Source organism: Poecilia latipinna, unplaced genomic scaffold (assembly GCF_001443285.1).
Source record: "Poecilia latipinna isolate Pla-1442-1.1 unplaced genomic scaffold, P_latipinna-1.0 Scaffold643, whole genome shotgun sequence".
Lineage (NCBI taxonomy): Eukaryota > Metazoa > Chordata > Actinopteri > Cyprinodontiformes > Poeciliidae > Poecilia > Poecilia latipinna.
In genome coordinates, this window is record NW_015113259.1 from 111,816 (window position 1) to 128,045 (window position 16,230).

General features: G+C 41.0%; 1 protein-coding gene across 3 annotated transcripts in view; it reads right to left on the reverse strand.

Annotated features, from left to right (window-relative positions):
• Positions 1-2,587: 2,587 nt before the first annotated feature.
• LOC106954281 (DNA-binding protein RFX7-like) overlaps positions 2,588-16,230 on the reverse strand; it is a 33,155-nt gene continuing 19,512 nt past the window's right edge. Inside the window, exons 3-10 of one of the 3 annotated variants that reach the window (XM_015043652.1) lie at positions 14,309-14,394; positions 13,350-13,472; positions 11,433-11,549; positions 9,810-9,894; positions 9,498-9,714; positions 8,255-8,535; positions 2,776-7,613; positions 2,588-2,705 (exon numbers count right to left, since the gene is read on the reverse strand). In XM_015043652.1, coding sequence (XP_014899138.1) covers positions 4,653-7,613; positions 8,255-8,535; positions 9,498-9,714; positions 9,810-9,894; positions 11,433-11,549; positions 13,350-13,472; positions 14,309-14,394 — 3,870 coding nt within the window. In that variant the 3' untranslated portion in view covers positions 2,588-2,705; positions 2,776-4,652. Of the gene's footprint in view, positions 2,706-2,739; positions 7,614-8,254; positions 8,542-9,497; positions 9,715-9,809; positions 9,895-11,432; positions 11,550-13,349; positions 13,473-14,308; positions 14,395-16,230 lie in introns of those variants that run through there. The other 2 variants (XM_015043650.1, XM_015043651.1) reach the window with 2 other exon arrangements.

Here is a 16,230-nt window from a genome sequence, read left to right on the forward strand (position 1 = left end):
ATTCCACTGGCTTTATGTTTAATCGTTTTGCTAGTAGCTGAACCAATCCAAACCAGTCTCAGGTGGTTTTCAGCCTCTAACAACTTCCCCAGAGTCTGCAATTTATAGACTCTCCTCCTGCTTCGTCTGAAGGTCTTTTGGGACAGACAGCAGCTCTGAAGTCTGAATGTTTTTTGTTTCTTCTTTGGAAAACATCTCAGTCTCAGTCAGACCGGATAGAGAACATCTGTGAATATCAGATTCTATTATTTTGCTACAAACTAGATTTTTATTTTCTCTTTGACTGGAGCTTTGCAACACATGAATACAATTTGATCTAAGTCCACTGACTGCATGCATGGGTTAGTCCAATCAGTCTCCACTTTTATGCTGAGGAAAACAGCAGAAAGAAGGAAGCATTCCCACAGCATGCTGCTGCCACCACCGTGTTTCACTAAGAGAAGGAAACATGATGTTTAATACAACTCTCACGATGCTGTCTTTGTTTGGGTGTCATTTTCTTGGTACTGAAAGCTATTTTATGTTAGTCAGAATGTATTATCTTGCATATTTTCTATACATTCAACTAAATATCCAATTTAAAATTATCTCCTATTTATGGACACATTAGCTTATGTTTGAGTTTAGCATCCTTTCCACACCAAAATAGTTATGCTAGATTTAAGTGACTCAAAGAATGTGAAGGTCCCTCTTCATTTGGCCTTTAATTAATAAAAATCAGACTAAAAATCAGATCTGTAACATTACTCATCTCACATTTAATCTTTAAAGTATTACAGTAATTGGGGAAATAAGGACTTGCATGTGGAGTCTCCTCTTTTGTTAACTTAAAGCCTCCTGAGCCTGATCAGGTGCTGGAAGTTGAAAGGAAAGCATGACATTTAGAAAGTGTGAAAAACTATTCATAATCATTACAAGAAAATATTCTCACTTGGCACTATACAGAGAGGACATTTGTTGCTATGGAAACTCAGACATCTTGCAATATTTCTCATCGAGACATGCATCTTTCACAGAAGAGGATTAGGGCCACTGGAAATGAAATCTGACTTTAATCTCAGAATAATGACTTGGATCTCAGAATTCTGAGATTAATGTCAGAATTTTGAGATTAATGTCATTCTGAGATTAAAGTCAGAAATTTGACTTTCTGACTTTTTTTCAGAATTCTTTTTCTCAGAATTCTTTTTCTCAAAATTCTTTTTCTCAGAATTCTGACTTTGATCTCAGAATTCTGAGAAAAAAGTAATTCTTCTTCTTTCTTTCAAGTGGCCCTAATCCTGTTCCGTACTGTTTTCATGTGCCTAAAACATTTGTAATTTCTCATACCGGATCTTGCTGAGGTAAACCTTCTGCTTCATCTTCCTTCATGCGGATATAAAAACCCGGCAGACTCTTGTACTTAAAAATGTTTATTACTTTTAAAAAGTGTTTTAAAAAAATGCATCAACAAGCACTTCCTCTCATAAAAGCAATGTCTAAAATACAATAAACAAAAAATACGTCACAGCAAAAATGATTACAGTGGAGAGAAGCTCTACATCTCGGCACCACTTACAAGAGGAAGGGTAAAGTCTTAGTGAAACATTAGTGCTAACGAACACACAGTAGAACAATGGAAACCTGGGGCGGAAAAATGCACACAACAAATATAAAGTCTGCTTTTTAGCAGTCAAATATAATCAGCAAGGTTCAGCTGACTGAACTTTTAATGTATCCAGACATTATTCTTTGAGCAGATAACGATTACACATAGTGCCACTTCCACAGAAACAAGTGCAAACGTTTTTGGAGCTCCATCCTGAGCCTAAGGAGCCAGGATGCCTCTAAAAGAAAATTCAATAAAACAAGAAGAGATGTACCTTATTGTGGTAGTATATGTTGATAATATCAAACACCAGTTGAGTTACTGTGATTATGCAACATTACACGTCTTAGTTCTTCTGTACAAACAACCCGGCGTAAATAAATAGCAGTAAAGCAGCCAGAACTGACCACACTTCCAGTCTGTACAAAAACACAGCAGTACAGCGTCAGATCAGAAAAACACCAATAAAAATTACAAACAGTAGATCAATACGTCGCCTCTAGGATCAGTTTTCCTATATAAAACATGTTCCTGCTGCTTAAACAAAAGCATCAAAGACAGTAAACAGAGAGATTACTAAATTTTAGAGACAAACGTCTTTCCAGTGCTGTAAACGTCACAATGTTTCTGCTTCTCGTCGTACCTTCAAAGTGCAGTCACATGGCTTTTAACTGCTAGTACACAGCACTATTTAGCATTACACTCACTGCACAGTGCAAGTTTCTGGACATCTTTGGCATGGACATAAGGCTCAGGAACCAGAGATCCTCATGTGCGTCTTTAGTTTAACGTGAGGCTGCGCTGTGTAGGAAGAGGAGCTCCACATGGCAGCCTGAACACAGTGATTATTCTTTTTTTATGGTAAAGCACAACAGATTGTCAGCGCTGTAGCCACAGGTTTATTACACAGCCCAGCCAATAAAATAAAAGCACCACTTTCGTTACGACAAGCATCGAGTCTGACGTTACATATTAATGAGGATTAAACCGTATTCTGTCTTTATTCCTCTGTGAGAGTTTCTGTTGACGTAAAGGTGAAGCTTTCTTCACCATGTCTCAGTCTGACCCTCCCTTTAATTGTCCTCCCAGTTTAAGCACAGCAGGGATTTTACAGCACCTGCCAGTTTAAACACAGCAGGGATTTTACAGCACCTGCCAGTTTAAACACAGCAGGGATTTTACAGCACCTGGCTCGATTTACGAAATAAAATCCAGGTAATTCGTTTCTAGCATGCAGTGGTTTAAGATAAATATTCATAAAGCCACAAGAGAGAAGCGGGAAACTTGAAAAAAAAAACCCCAAAAGAGATTACAATTGCTTTTCATGTTCATTATTAATAAAAACAGTGCAAGAATCACCCATTCAATGGGTTTTGTTAGTAAAGTGATTTTATTATAAACATTTTCTCTTATTTAGTGGCTGAAAAGGACCCTGCTGGTGAGACATATTTTATTTAAAGCTATTTTTGAGAAAATTAAATATCTCAAAACATCTTTTTGATTGAAATTGCATAAATCGTGTAGTTTTAAGGGAACCATCACCACTAAATCTGCCCAGATCAACAATGTTTCTATTAAATAAAAGCATAAAACAAACATTGAAAATGTTTTTAAAGCTTGAAAATCTTTAGGAATATTTTTCCCTTCCTTTTAAGGTTCTGTAAAGATAAACTTTTACACACATTTTGTAAAGAAAAACTCAATAATTTATTCTTTTATTGCAGTAGCATGGTCTCGTAAATAGTCAAAGTTAGGGAATAACTGCATTTAACTGGATCAACAGTGGCAGAGTTATTGGTCTCCCATCCTGTTTGAATCGCTTTTTTAAAGAAGGACATACAGATAATAAATATGCATCATTATGCACCAGCGGCTAAAGGAAACAAACCTCTGGGACAGATATAAATAAATTAATAGTAGACATAAATAAAGAATAAATAAAAAAGGCTTCAGCTACATTCATTTCAACATTTGCACCAGTGGTGATTTTGTAGGCGTAATTATTTCTAAACACTGGATTTTTAAATTTCTACTCAAAGTAAGTGCTGGATTTTTTATAATATTTCTGTGAGATTTATTTATTTCTTCACCAGGGTTGAAAATAAATGTGGCTGGTTATATTTGTATATGATTAGATAGATAAAACATTATAATAAATATATTTGTATATAAGATTAGAGTTACATGGATGAGTTTGGATCAAAATGTCATGTTTGTGTAAACTAGTATGTACCTGGAAGCACAGACAGCTGGTTTAGATGGATCCTTTTTATCTTTTTAGTCTAAAAATAGAAAAATGTCAGTTATTTTGCATTCTTAACCAGGTTTATGTATTCATCTAAACTTTGTGGTAAATAGAACCAAACACATTTATACACTTTATACTTTAGCTAAAACAAAAATGTATTAAACTGCGTTCCTGACCCTTTACAATCTGAATACTTTGTTCCTTTAAGTAAGTTTAATTTGTTATCAAGCAGATAATGAGAAAATATGTCAGAAGAAATTAATTTTCGTGTTTATGTAAAAATTTTAATTTGTGTGTCTTGAAACTTGAGATTATTAGATGTTGATGCAGCACAGGTGAACACTTTCACACAGGTTAGTTTTTATTAATATCTAAGTAAACTGTTGAGTTTTATTCCTACATTAAAGTCAAAGACACACGGATCTGTGGTAATATATATTAATAGTTAAGAATAGATTATAGTTTCATTTATATTATGTTTTTTTAAACATTGATGTAGTTTGTTAAATGTTAAATACCATGATGTACCTATATATTTAGAGACATATATAACAGTGAGTTTAGGCTGGTGTTTATCTTTTTCCTCTGTCTGCTTGCTGGAGTTGCTTTTGATAAAACAGGAGGTGATTTTTTTTTATTGTATAATTAAAGGGACGTTTTAGTGTTGCAGCATTATATCAGTTCAGCCTGGCACTTGAACCGGACAAACCTCCAGTGTGTCCTTTGTTAGTACATTAGAGTTACGGTGTAAATACCTGATAGATACTTTAAAAAACACACAACTACATCAGTTTTAAATGGAAAAAGTCTAATTTCTCAGCCCATCAGCCCAACAGTGGGGTGATCTTTGCTCTCCAGCCAGTCCAGTCCGCCTGAGTGTGGTGCGTCGCTGATTTGCTGGAACAGCTGGTCGTTCAGCTCCTCGGCTGCGGCGCTGTGGAACCGGCTCTGCTGCTGGTTGGGGTCAAACAGCAGGTTTGTGTCCAGTGAGTTCAGGTCGTTGATGCTGCCAGAGAGCTCTGATGCCATCCTGATCTCACAGGGGAAGTCTGCTCCGCCGGCGGCGAGCTCCGACACCTGCTCCATGAGCGGCCCTGTCAGGAGATGCTGCTGCTGCGTGTTCCTGAAGTCCAGATGCTGCTGCTGCTGTGAGCTCAAAGCTAGCATTGCAGACTGAGCCTGCTGCTGCTCTGCAGAGGCTGGCTGAGTTTGGCTGTTGCCCGCTGAGAGACTCATTTGTTTGCTAACAGTGTTTTCCATGAGGTAGCCTGGCTGCTGTGAGCTGCCGCCGGACTCAGACGCCATGAGGCTCAGGGTGTCATCGCCGCAGAGGCGGCTGGAGTTGGACTCTAGCATCTGGGTCAGGTTCATCCGAGCAGTGTAGGCGGAGGGAACGCCATGCACGCCCAAACCGCGCAGCGCGTCATCGTGGTCCCCTTCCAGCTTGCTCAGAAGGATGCTACTGATGCTGCTGCACTGCTGCACTTCGGTTTGCATCATGATGTTCAGTGGCACGGAGCGGCTCCTCTGAGCCAAGCTGCTGACCCCGAGGTTTGCCTCGCTGTTGGCGAAGATGCTCAGCACCTCGGGCGTCACGGGAGAGTTGAAGGGGGACACCACCGAGCGCGGGACGTTGGGAAGAGTGCTGAGGTTCCTCTGATGGACGGCTGGGCTCACACTGCGACAGCGAAACGTCGTGCAGGTGGTTTTGTTATCCAGAGGCGCCGGCACGGCGAAGCCCTCCTGCCTGCTCATGCTGGCGACCTGCTGCTGCACCGGGGAGATGGGGGTCAGGCGGCCACAGTGGCCGTCATGGTGGCGTGCATGGGGAACGGCGAAGGCGTGGGGTTTCTGAAACGGCTCGTCTGTCAGGCCTCTGTAGCCGGTGAGGATTCCCATCCCGCTGTTTGATTTGTTTGAGCCGCCGCCACTGCTGCTGTAGCTGCTGCTCATCCACTCCAGCCTGGCCTTGTCGGGGTGGGTCGCCGTGGGCCGCTGCATGGGCTTGACGGGGCTGCTGGAGACCGGGCTGCTGTCGTGGAAACACGTCACGCTGGAGTTGATGGGCGTGAACGCGAACGGGTTCCTGCACTCCACCGGACTGGGAGGGACGGTGCTGCTGCAGTTGGAGTGAGGCGTCCCGATGGGGGTGTGGCGGCTGCTGCCCAGGGCGCTGTCCACCGGGGTGGTGGAGGCGATTCGGGAGCAGGGGCTGTCTCTGGTCAGGGCCTGGGCTCCACCCATCACCTCCGAGGTGGGAGTGGGGGTGTGGATGAGGCTGCTGGGGGCCTGGTAGAAGCCACTCATCCTCTGGCTGGCGGATGCAACACTGTTGGGCGTCAGGATGGCTTGGCCCTGCAGTGGGCCGCAGCTTCCCAGCTCTTGCAGCCGTTTCAGTTTCATCTGCTCCTCCATCTGGACCAGCTCCTCCACGATGCTGTCCTGCGTCACATCATCATCGAAGGAGAAGTAATCCATGTGCTCCTGCATGGGGAGCTGATTAGAAGCTGCTTGATTCACAAATTGAAGGGAGTTTGCAGAACTGCACTGATAAGCTGAGTTTGAAGTCATGCCTGCATGATTCTGGTAGCTGGGGTTAGCTGGTATGCCGTGCATGTTACCCACCGCGTGCCCCCGCTGCTCCTGCATCAAGGTGTCACCGGTTTCCATAACACTGGGAGTGTTTTTCCTCTGCATTGAGCTTTGTGTTTTGGCAACAGAGTCGAAGAGAGAGGAAGAACTTTGTACATGGACCTGAGAGGAGAAGACGCTGCTCATTTTCATCTCCAGCTCCCTGGAGGCTGGTGCACTCTCTGGTCTACCTGAGCTACTGTGGCCTTGGAGATAACCAGCGCCCTCTGCTGGCTGCTGGGGCATAAAAACCCGTTTAACTGGGGAGAGGTCTGAAGTGAGGCCCGAGCGTTTCCTGAAGCTCTTTGTTGATAAGAACCCGTCTTCTGCTTGGGCGGATTCTCCGCAGGACGATAGTCTGCTGGTGTTTGCTAAAGAAAGAGTGCTGGTGTTCAGATTAGGAGAGGTTAAGAGTAAAGAGCCGGCTTTATTGGCAGTATTACTGCTACTTTTGACCGCAGATGAGGAGTTTCCGCTGCTTGTGTTGGCCGATGTTTCCTCCAGACCCAGGAAGCCTTTGGAGTGAGGGATGGGCACACTAGCCGCTCTCTGAACTGCACCTCCAGCTCTGCTTGCTGCTCCCTCCTGGGTCAAAGCCTGGCTACTGGGATTTTGCATTTGGCTGTTCATATGTATTGCTTCAACTTCCATTTCCACATCCATGCTCTGAGTGTCTGCCCCAGTTATCGGGGCCAGGACGGCCACAGCTGAAGCGCTCCGTGCGTTCTGTTTGGAGCCGGCGTCTGCAGAAGAGACGCCTGCAGACGCCGGCCGCAGCGTGGTGTTTGTGAGGGACGTCGTCTCCCCGCTGGTAGGCGCCAGAGAAATGGCGGTCATCTTGACCAGGCTGACAGGGCTGACCTGACATGTGGTCATCACCGTCTTAATGGGGCTGTTGGCGATGATCATGGTGGAGGGCGAGCGCATGGCGATGCCGGAGGTGGCAGAGGGCTTGGGCAGGATCTGAGCGTAGCGCTGGCGAACTGGGCGCTCCCCCGCTGGACTGGCCAGGTTATTCTGGGCAGGCTTGGGGCTCTGCTTCACTACCTGAACCGGCTGGGAAACCATCTGAAAGTTGATCGGCAGAACTTTGCTCTCCACTGCTGCCACAGGACTCGGTGACATCAGCTGCCCGCTCTTCTGCACCTAAACATAAAAACAATTAGAAACACAGTTAGGGCTGAAGCGATTAATAGGATGAACCAGGGCTGTCGCAAAAAAATATTGTACTCTATTGAATATTTTTAAGATTAATCGAGTATCTCTCCCTCTCTCACGGTGACGACACGGTTCCGATAGCAGAAAACCTTTCGTACTCCGATAATCGCGCCACACTATGTAACAATGCATATTTGCCCCCCAAACCTGCTAAAACGCCGGACAATTCAATGCTGCTAGCGCTTAGCAACAACTAAGGAGGAAGTGAGAGCGCTGCCCACCACAAATAACGACCCGGGCGGAACACGGTGCGCTAAATAATGAAACATAATTTAACGAAGCTTCGAGGCAGATACATTTTCCTTGAGGAATTTTAATAATCGAGGTACTCGAATCATTGGAGGAATCGTTTCAGCCCTATGATGAACCATTCCAGACTGAACGGATCGGCCTGGATCCAGCCAAAGTTGCAGTACCGTAATTCCGCCACACTTTGCGCTATCTTAAAAACTCCAATGGTTTCTGAAAGGGGAGACGTTGTGCTTTCCAGCCATTCTTGGGTTATTACGGTAATTTCACCCCCGTCGAAGCAGGGAGAGAAATTAAAAGACATAATCCTCATTTCTTACTGTGATGGGACTCGGCACAGCTGCCACCACGATGCCGATGGTCGGCTGCGGAGAGGGAGGGCTGGGGCTGCCACAAGTCACGCTGTCCAGCATCCGCTTCGCCTGTTCCTCTCCCAGAACAGGAGACAGCATCTTCTGCTCCTGCTGCTTCCTCTGGATCTTCCTCTGCAGCTGCTGCTTTGCGTCTACGGACGGCGACGAAAACATTTTGCCTTGAGGCTGGAAAGGCTGAGCCTCGGCTGTGGGTGCAAAGGCTGAGACGGTCTGTTGAGGTTTGACCTCTGGAGACAAACAGAGGGACTTAAAGACACACTGCAATAACAATGTTATTGGTAGAGTACCCAAAAACTGTACACAAATAAGATTATAGCACTGCTTCAATTTATTTTTACTCAAGAAAAAGTAAAAAGTAAGAAATTACTCAAGTAATAGTAAAAAAAAATATTTAGCAAAAAGTCAATGATCAAAACATCAATCTATAGTAAAAAAAATACATAACCAGAAGGACCAAAATATAAAACTATGTGGAAATTTTGACTTACATAAATAACAAAATCTGGCAAAATAAACATTTTACCAAATCAATTTCTTTCATTGTAAAACTTAACAAACTTTAACAAAAACTTCCGGTGTGTGTCTGGTGTTATTTTGGTTAAAACAGTTTGTTTTTCATTAATTTAAGTTACTCACAGTGGATGGAGTATCCAGGAATTTTACTTGAGTGTAATGGCAATACTCCATAGTAAAAGTACAATGTAGTAAAAGTACTCCTAAAAGTAATGTTTTTCCCAAAACGTTTCTCAAATAAATGTCCTCTCAAATAAGTGCACTCTAAAAAACATTTGATCATTTTACTAAAAATATTTCAAGTCAAAAATTAATTTGACAAAATGAATCAAATTTATAGCGATGCACACTAAAAAAGGAGACAAGGCAATGACAAAAGAACAAACGCAATAAGGAAAAGATCAAACAAAATATATACATATCTTGACAAAATGCATGTTTAAGGAAAACGAAAAAGAAAATATATGCAATTTAAATTTTTTTTTTTTTTTTACAAAAACGCACTTGTAAGGAAAAGACAAAAGAAAATATTTTCATTTCTTGACGAAAACACATGCTTAAGGAAAAACAAAAAATACAAATACAAATTTCAGTTTTGGTCCTCCACAGAGAATGCAGTAACGCGTAGCTGCCACTAGATGTCTCCCCCACCTTTCGGCAGCGTTAGCTTGCTCACCTGCTGCTGCTGCGCCGGTCATTAGCGTGAGAGCTGCCAGAGACTTGTTGCTGATGTAATGGCTGTCGATCAGAAAGCGGGCCAGGTCTTCCACGGCATCAAACTGGCGCTTCAGAACCTTCTGGGCCCACTCACACACAAGATCACAGGCTGCAAACCGCACCTCCTCCTTGATGCCGCTCACATGGCATGACGACTCCAGGGCGTCACACTGGAGCTGATCGACGGATGGAGTGATGCAGGCAAGAACAGATTAACAAAAGGTTCTCCAGCAGCGCTAAAAAATGTTTTTAAAAAGTCCGGTTTGCTTACTGCATCTGCTGATTTATGGAGGTCCAAAGTGGGTAAAGACGGCATGTGGACGAACGGCCTCTTTCTTAGTCCACTGTAGCAATATGTAAGTCCGTGTTAAGGCCAAAACATGTCAGGAAGTATTTAAACAGGTTAGGAATGGTCTGGGCTAAACAACACATGTTCATTACTTCTTTTTTATGTATTTTTTTAATACACAAAAGCATTCCTAAATAATGAGATTTTATTCTATAATGAGCTTCTTTCATAACAAGCTGCTTACACTGCAAAAACACAAAAATATTACCAAGTAATTTTGGTCTAGTTTACAGTGCAAACATCTTATTACACTTGAAATAAGACAAAACTAACTTAAAAGTAACTTTTCAGCTCGATATAGAGGCTTGTTTTAAGTAAAGAATTCCTTAATATTGCTCTATTATTGGCAGATTAACATAAAACATGGGGAAAATGTTCTTGTTATAAGTTAAATAATCTGCCATGGAACTAGTACATTTTCATCAATATTAAGGAATTATTTACTTAAAACAAGTCTCTATATATTGCTAAAAGTTAATTGTAAGTTAGTTTTGTCTTATTTCAAGTTTGCTAAGATATTTGTGCTGGAAACTAGACCAAAATTACTTGGTAAGATTTTGTATTTTTGCAATGTAGAGCCTCTTTAAATCCATATAAGCTGCTGCTGGCCACACCACCAACTCAACAATTATGCTCACGTGAAAATGGCTGGAAACAAATGTGCAATTATACAACCCTACATCTCTGAAGTAGAGCCTCCTGCACAACCAACAAGAATGCAGGAAGTGGTTTCTGGACAATAAGTCAACAACAAAACTCTTGTCTTTTCCAGCAGCCAGTGTACATCAGTAAAACCAGCTGACCAAACATGCTGAAGATCCTCTGAACAGTTTTCTAGAAGATTTTCTTCTAGTTTTCTAGAAAACTGCAAAAATGCTGAAACATTGATTTCGTTTAAAATAGATACCAATTTGTTTAGAACTGCCATTGTTTAATAACTGGCACACTGACTGAACATCTAGTTTTATTACTTTGCTTTATTTTACCACTGAATTGTAATGTTTCATTTTTATTTATTATGTTTTAAGCTCTTTAAACTGCATTGTTAGTGAAATATGCAGGGGAAAAAAATCTTACACAGTAAGACTAGAGTCTTGTTTGGCTTTTTAATTCGACTTAATGTTAATAAAAAACAGTTCTTCTGAAGCTTTTATCTAAAAACCAGTCTCCCTTCAGCTGACCAAGACGTCTTTTTTAACCACTTGACAAAATTGGAGATATCTGACCCCACCTTCCTCTGAGATAATGACATTAACCTTAGTGAAGGTCACAAACACAAACCAAACAGCAGCTTGACGTCACGAGCTCAACAGGCTCGGCTACGCATGAAGGTCAAGATCACAGAAACGCCCCCCGAGGGTCTCTGTATTCTGCTGCTGCCTTTGAGGTGGAAGGGGGCTTCATTTCATTTCACATCTATATTTAGAGAGCTTATGAACTGCTGCAGCAGATGGTCTGAGACCAGACACACACACACACACACACACACGAGCAGACAGACATGGGCCAGACCGGTACAGTACGGTCCATTCCGGTAAAGGATATTTAGATTTCCCTCTCATGCCGAGCCGTCGCGCCTTCATGTTCGGGAAGACGTTTTTCATCATCTTTCCAAAGTCTGCGGCACTCAGTGGATGATAGTTGAGATTGTCACAGAAGCTCCTGAAACGTACAAGAGAGAAAATAAATTAGTGTAAAGTAACAGCAAAGCGAGAGAGAGCGGTCACATGACGCCTCGGCTCGGCCTTTTACTGTGAAATACCTTTCAAAGGCATTTTTATCTCACTGACTTTTACTTTTTGTCACATCAATACAATTTTAGGCTCCAGAGCCTAAAATAAAGTTTAAAAAAAAGTTGAACTTTACTTAATTAATATATTTGCTTAAACACACGATATAGAATCAACTAATATTTTTAAGTGTAGCTCTAATAACAAATGCAGGTTTTTAGTAGTCTTTACTCTTTTTTAAAAAAAAAGTCTTTTACATCAAATTTCCACAGCAACACATGCTTCTTACCTTTCTCTGTCTTAAGTTTAAAACTCTGTGTTTTTTATGTTATTTCTTAAAAAATGAACAAACCCAAAACCCAAAATTGTTGCCCTTCATAAAATTTAACTGAAGTTATTTTGAAAGGATTGGCAACAAAAACAAAACACACAGCCTCTAAACTTCAGCTGACTGGGAGACAGCCTGAAACTGAACTCAATTTTCAGAATTTTATTTGAATAAAATGAAAGTCAGTCATTTTCCTTCCATTAAAAAAATAATAAATGTATTTGTGTTGGTGTATCACACAAAAATGCCAATAAAATACAGTTAAGTTTAAGGTTGTAATGTGATAAAATGTGGAGACATTGGTACGGGTATGAAAACAGTGTGAATATTTTTGCAATGCGCTGAATTTCAGCACTTTATGAATAATTAATAGACTTTAAAGTTTTGTGGTCCGTAAGCAGAACTTCACTATAACTTTTTGACACATTTAAAGTAAGAGAGGGATGATAGGTGGACTGATGGGAAGGAAACAAAAAAGAATATTGGTACATACGTCCGTCCGTACGTACGGACGGACGGAAGGAAGACATTATGTCTATACTATAAGTGAAATAATCTGCCACTAGAACTGGTATTTTTTAAGGAATTATTGACATAAAATAAGCTCTTACATGAAAAGTTACTTGTAAGTTACTTTTGTCTTACTAAAATATTTGCACTACAAACTAGACCAGAAATACTTCGCAAGATTTGTGGTTTTTGGAGAGATGGGACAGGAATTAATGTCTGGAATTGCAAATAATTTTTAGAAACTCATTTTTGGTTTTGACAACTGGCCCAACAATGCTGAATCAAATCCCAGACTTTTCCAGATTGTGCAGAAACAACCTTCACCTGTTGACACTACAGATCCATCAGGTCACATGAGTCAATTCAGGTCCCAAAATGAACATGTAAAGTTCACCAAAACCTCTGCCCTGGTTGATTATTGATTGATTATCAGCTGTAGTTCCCGTTCACTTAGACAAACCTTGTAGGCATCAAACAAACACTAAGCCTGCTGCATGTTTTTGGTCTTTTTTTAGTAGCCGGTCCCAAAGGCGCCAATGTTTCTGGAAGCTGCTGTATTTTTGTTCTGGTGGAGTTAAATAGATAAAAAAAAAAAAAAAGTTATATAAGAGTGTCAGAGCTTTTCAATGGCTGTCTCAGATTTTCCATTCTAATATTACCAACACATGCTGCTCTGTGATTCTCATGCCTGCTGCATCTATTTATACCGACACTTTAGCCTGCAGTAATGTAGGGCAGGACGCGGCACAAACACTGTAAGGTGTTCGCACAAAGAAAAACTAAAAACAAAAGCAATTTCTGAAAAATGTCTGATTTAGTGGCTGTATGCTAAAAGTGAAACTCTGAATTTGTGGCTAAAATAGGTGGATTTCTGCAGCAGAGTTTTGCCCGTACTTGTACTCATCGTAGACCTCCTGCTTGGGAAGCGAGGTCTCCGGGTATTCCTCCAGATGGTCGCGGATCCAGCCGAACGCGTGCATCTGCTGAGTGCGGCTGGACGACAGGGCGCTCTGGTCACTGAGAAAAGAGCCGAGTCACTGACTGCACAGAAACTGATTCAGCAACACTAAAACCTCCTCAAACAGTTTATCACAAACATATTCTGTGGTTTGATCATGAATATTTGTTATTTCTCAGATGTTTATCATCCAGGCGAGGTCAGGGCTGGGAGACATGGCTTAAAGTAAAATCTCTGATTTTTTTTTCATACCAGATCTGATTTTCTTAAAAGGAAATTAGAGAGTGTTAGAGTGAGGCTACATTAAGCTAAAATTAGCAGAAAAACGTCACATTTTTATCGGAAAAATGTCTCAAAATTACGAGAAAACAAGTTGTTTTATATGGAAAAAAGGTTATCTCATTTCAAGTGGTTCTTTCTTCAAAATAGATACAATTGTTTGAACAGTTGTTTAAAAATCCTGCTACTGATAACAATCTGAATGTGTTCAAATATTGAATATCTGTAAAACTTGTACCAAAGTATGACTTCACAAGAGTCTTAAAATTTCTCATTTTAGTTTTTAATTTTAACATATAAAATTATTACTTTACTCTCCTAAATATTGTGACTTTATTCTTGTGTTATTTCGACCCAAATGTCATATATTTTTCTTGCATATTGTGACTTTTCTCTTGCAATTTAAAAGAAAATCGTAGCCTGGCTCTAATATTCTGAATTTAAAGTTCAGACAAGTAGAAGCTGTAAAACAAGCTTGTCAAGATGGCCGCCATCTTCACGCCCTGACATCACCGAATGGTGGGGAAAAAATCCTGATTTTCCAAAAATGTAATCTTGGAAAAACCAAAAATTTGATTAGTTAAAACAGTCGATTTATCGCCCTGTGAAGTTTTACCTTTTCTCTGCGCTGCTGCTGGGACCAGTAGGCAACTTGAGGTAGAGGTAGAGTTTTTCAATGTCTGAGAACTTCTCCACATCTTGCTGCAGACGTAAAAAAAAGAGGGTAAAAGTAGATATTTTTAATCGGGGTGAATCTTAAGTACAACACAAAGTATTATTTTTACAACTAAGCTTGTAGAACAAGTAGAAACATTTTCATCCAAGGACTTTTACTGACAAGAAAACTTTGCTGCATCTAAATCAGCTTTTATTTAATTTATTGAACTCGCCTCAACACTTTAAACATTTTAAAGGAAACTGACCCAAATCCTGTTTTTATATCTGAGAATAAATTTGTTCAGCTGAGCCCAAAATAATTTCAAAATTAAATGCAAATGTTCAAAATCCTGTTTATGTTTTGCATCTGTGATGAATAACAACAACAACAACATCAAAAAATTGGAGGGCTTTATTGCTTTGTTTTATTTCAGTATTGACGATTGACGATTTGGCCCCTGTGACAAAAAGTTTGTACACCCCTGTTCAACAACAACACCGAAATTCATAATTTCACCTGGAGTTAAATCAGTAATTGAAAATTTTCACTTATAACCAAAAACTTCACTGGTATTTTATATGACAGACTAACACAAAGTAAAGTATCATGGTACTTTGGAACCCTCCGGATCCAAACTTTGACTAGGCCATTCTAACACAAAAACAATTCGCTAGTACCTCTGGTTTTATATTCGCCGTACTAATAAAGTGAACCTCCTCTTTCAGAGCCTCTAACAGGTTTTTTCCCATCAACTCTAACGAACTTCGCTGAAATGAGGATAAAAGATGGCCGCCGCAGCAGGATACGACAGCCACCATTTTTCACTACGCTGGTGTTCAGCTTGACCTGCCGTTAGTTTCTGACACACAGGTGTTATGAAGTGACTCAGCATTATTATTATTATTATTATTAATAATTGACACTCAAATTAAAACCTTAGCTAAGCTAAAGATGTTTCTGATGTGTGTGCTCCAGGGAGTGTTGACCTGTGACGGATGGCGATCTGTCTGAGGTTTATCTGGTACCGTCTCTGCAAGTCTTGCTGCATTGTCATGTGGTTATATTGTGCCTACATCTTAATAAGAGGTTAAATGTTTCAGAGTCTTGGGTTTGGCAGACAGTGGTGACAGCAGCTGAGTGAGCTCTGAGGGATTCATGTATCTGCTGTGTGTGCAACACAACACTGCGCACACACTCAGTTTAGTAAGACGCTGCGGACAGACGGACGGACAGACAGGCCGGCTCCTGTGGGGCAGGACGGTCTGCAGACTGAACCAAAGTCTTCTGCTGTTAACACATCTCCCAGCACAGCTCCACTGATCCTCTGAGTTCACCCCCGGGGTTAAGGTCAAAGGTTGTCTGCAGCTTCCACACAATGAAACAAAAATAATTAAGGTCGCACATCAGGTGTAAATTTAGAGGTGTCAGAGTTTGTACTTGTGTAGCTAAAGTGACGTTACGTGACCTGTTAATTAGAGTGAAGTCTCAGTTCTAATCAATATTAATGCTGATCGTTTTCTTATTGGTTTATCAGAATCTGACTGACGGCCATTTATCAAATGAGTTACCTTTTACTTTTGTTTTAAAAATTCAACAATTTTTCTAGGTTTTTTGTAAAATAAATTAATGGATGCTGTTGGTTCAGTATGATGGAAAAATTAACTGATGGATGGATGGGTGGATGATGGATAGATGGGTGGGTGGTTGGATGGATGGATGGTTGGATGGATGGATGATTGATGGATGGGTAGGTGGTTGGATGGTTGGTTGGTTGGTTGGTTGGATGGGTGGGTGGGTAGGTGGTTGGATGGTTGGTTGGTTGGTTGGTTGGATGGGTGGGTGGGTGGGTAGGTGGTTGGATGGGTGGGGGGGTGGTTGGA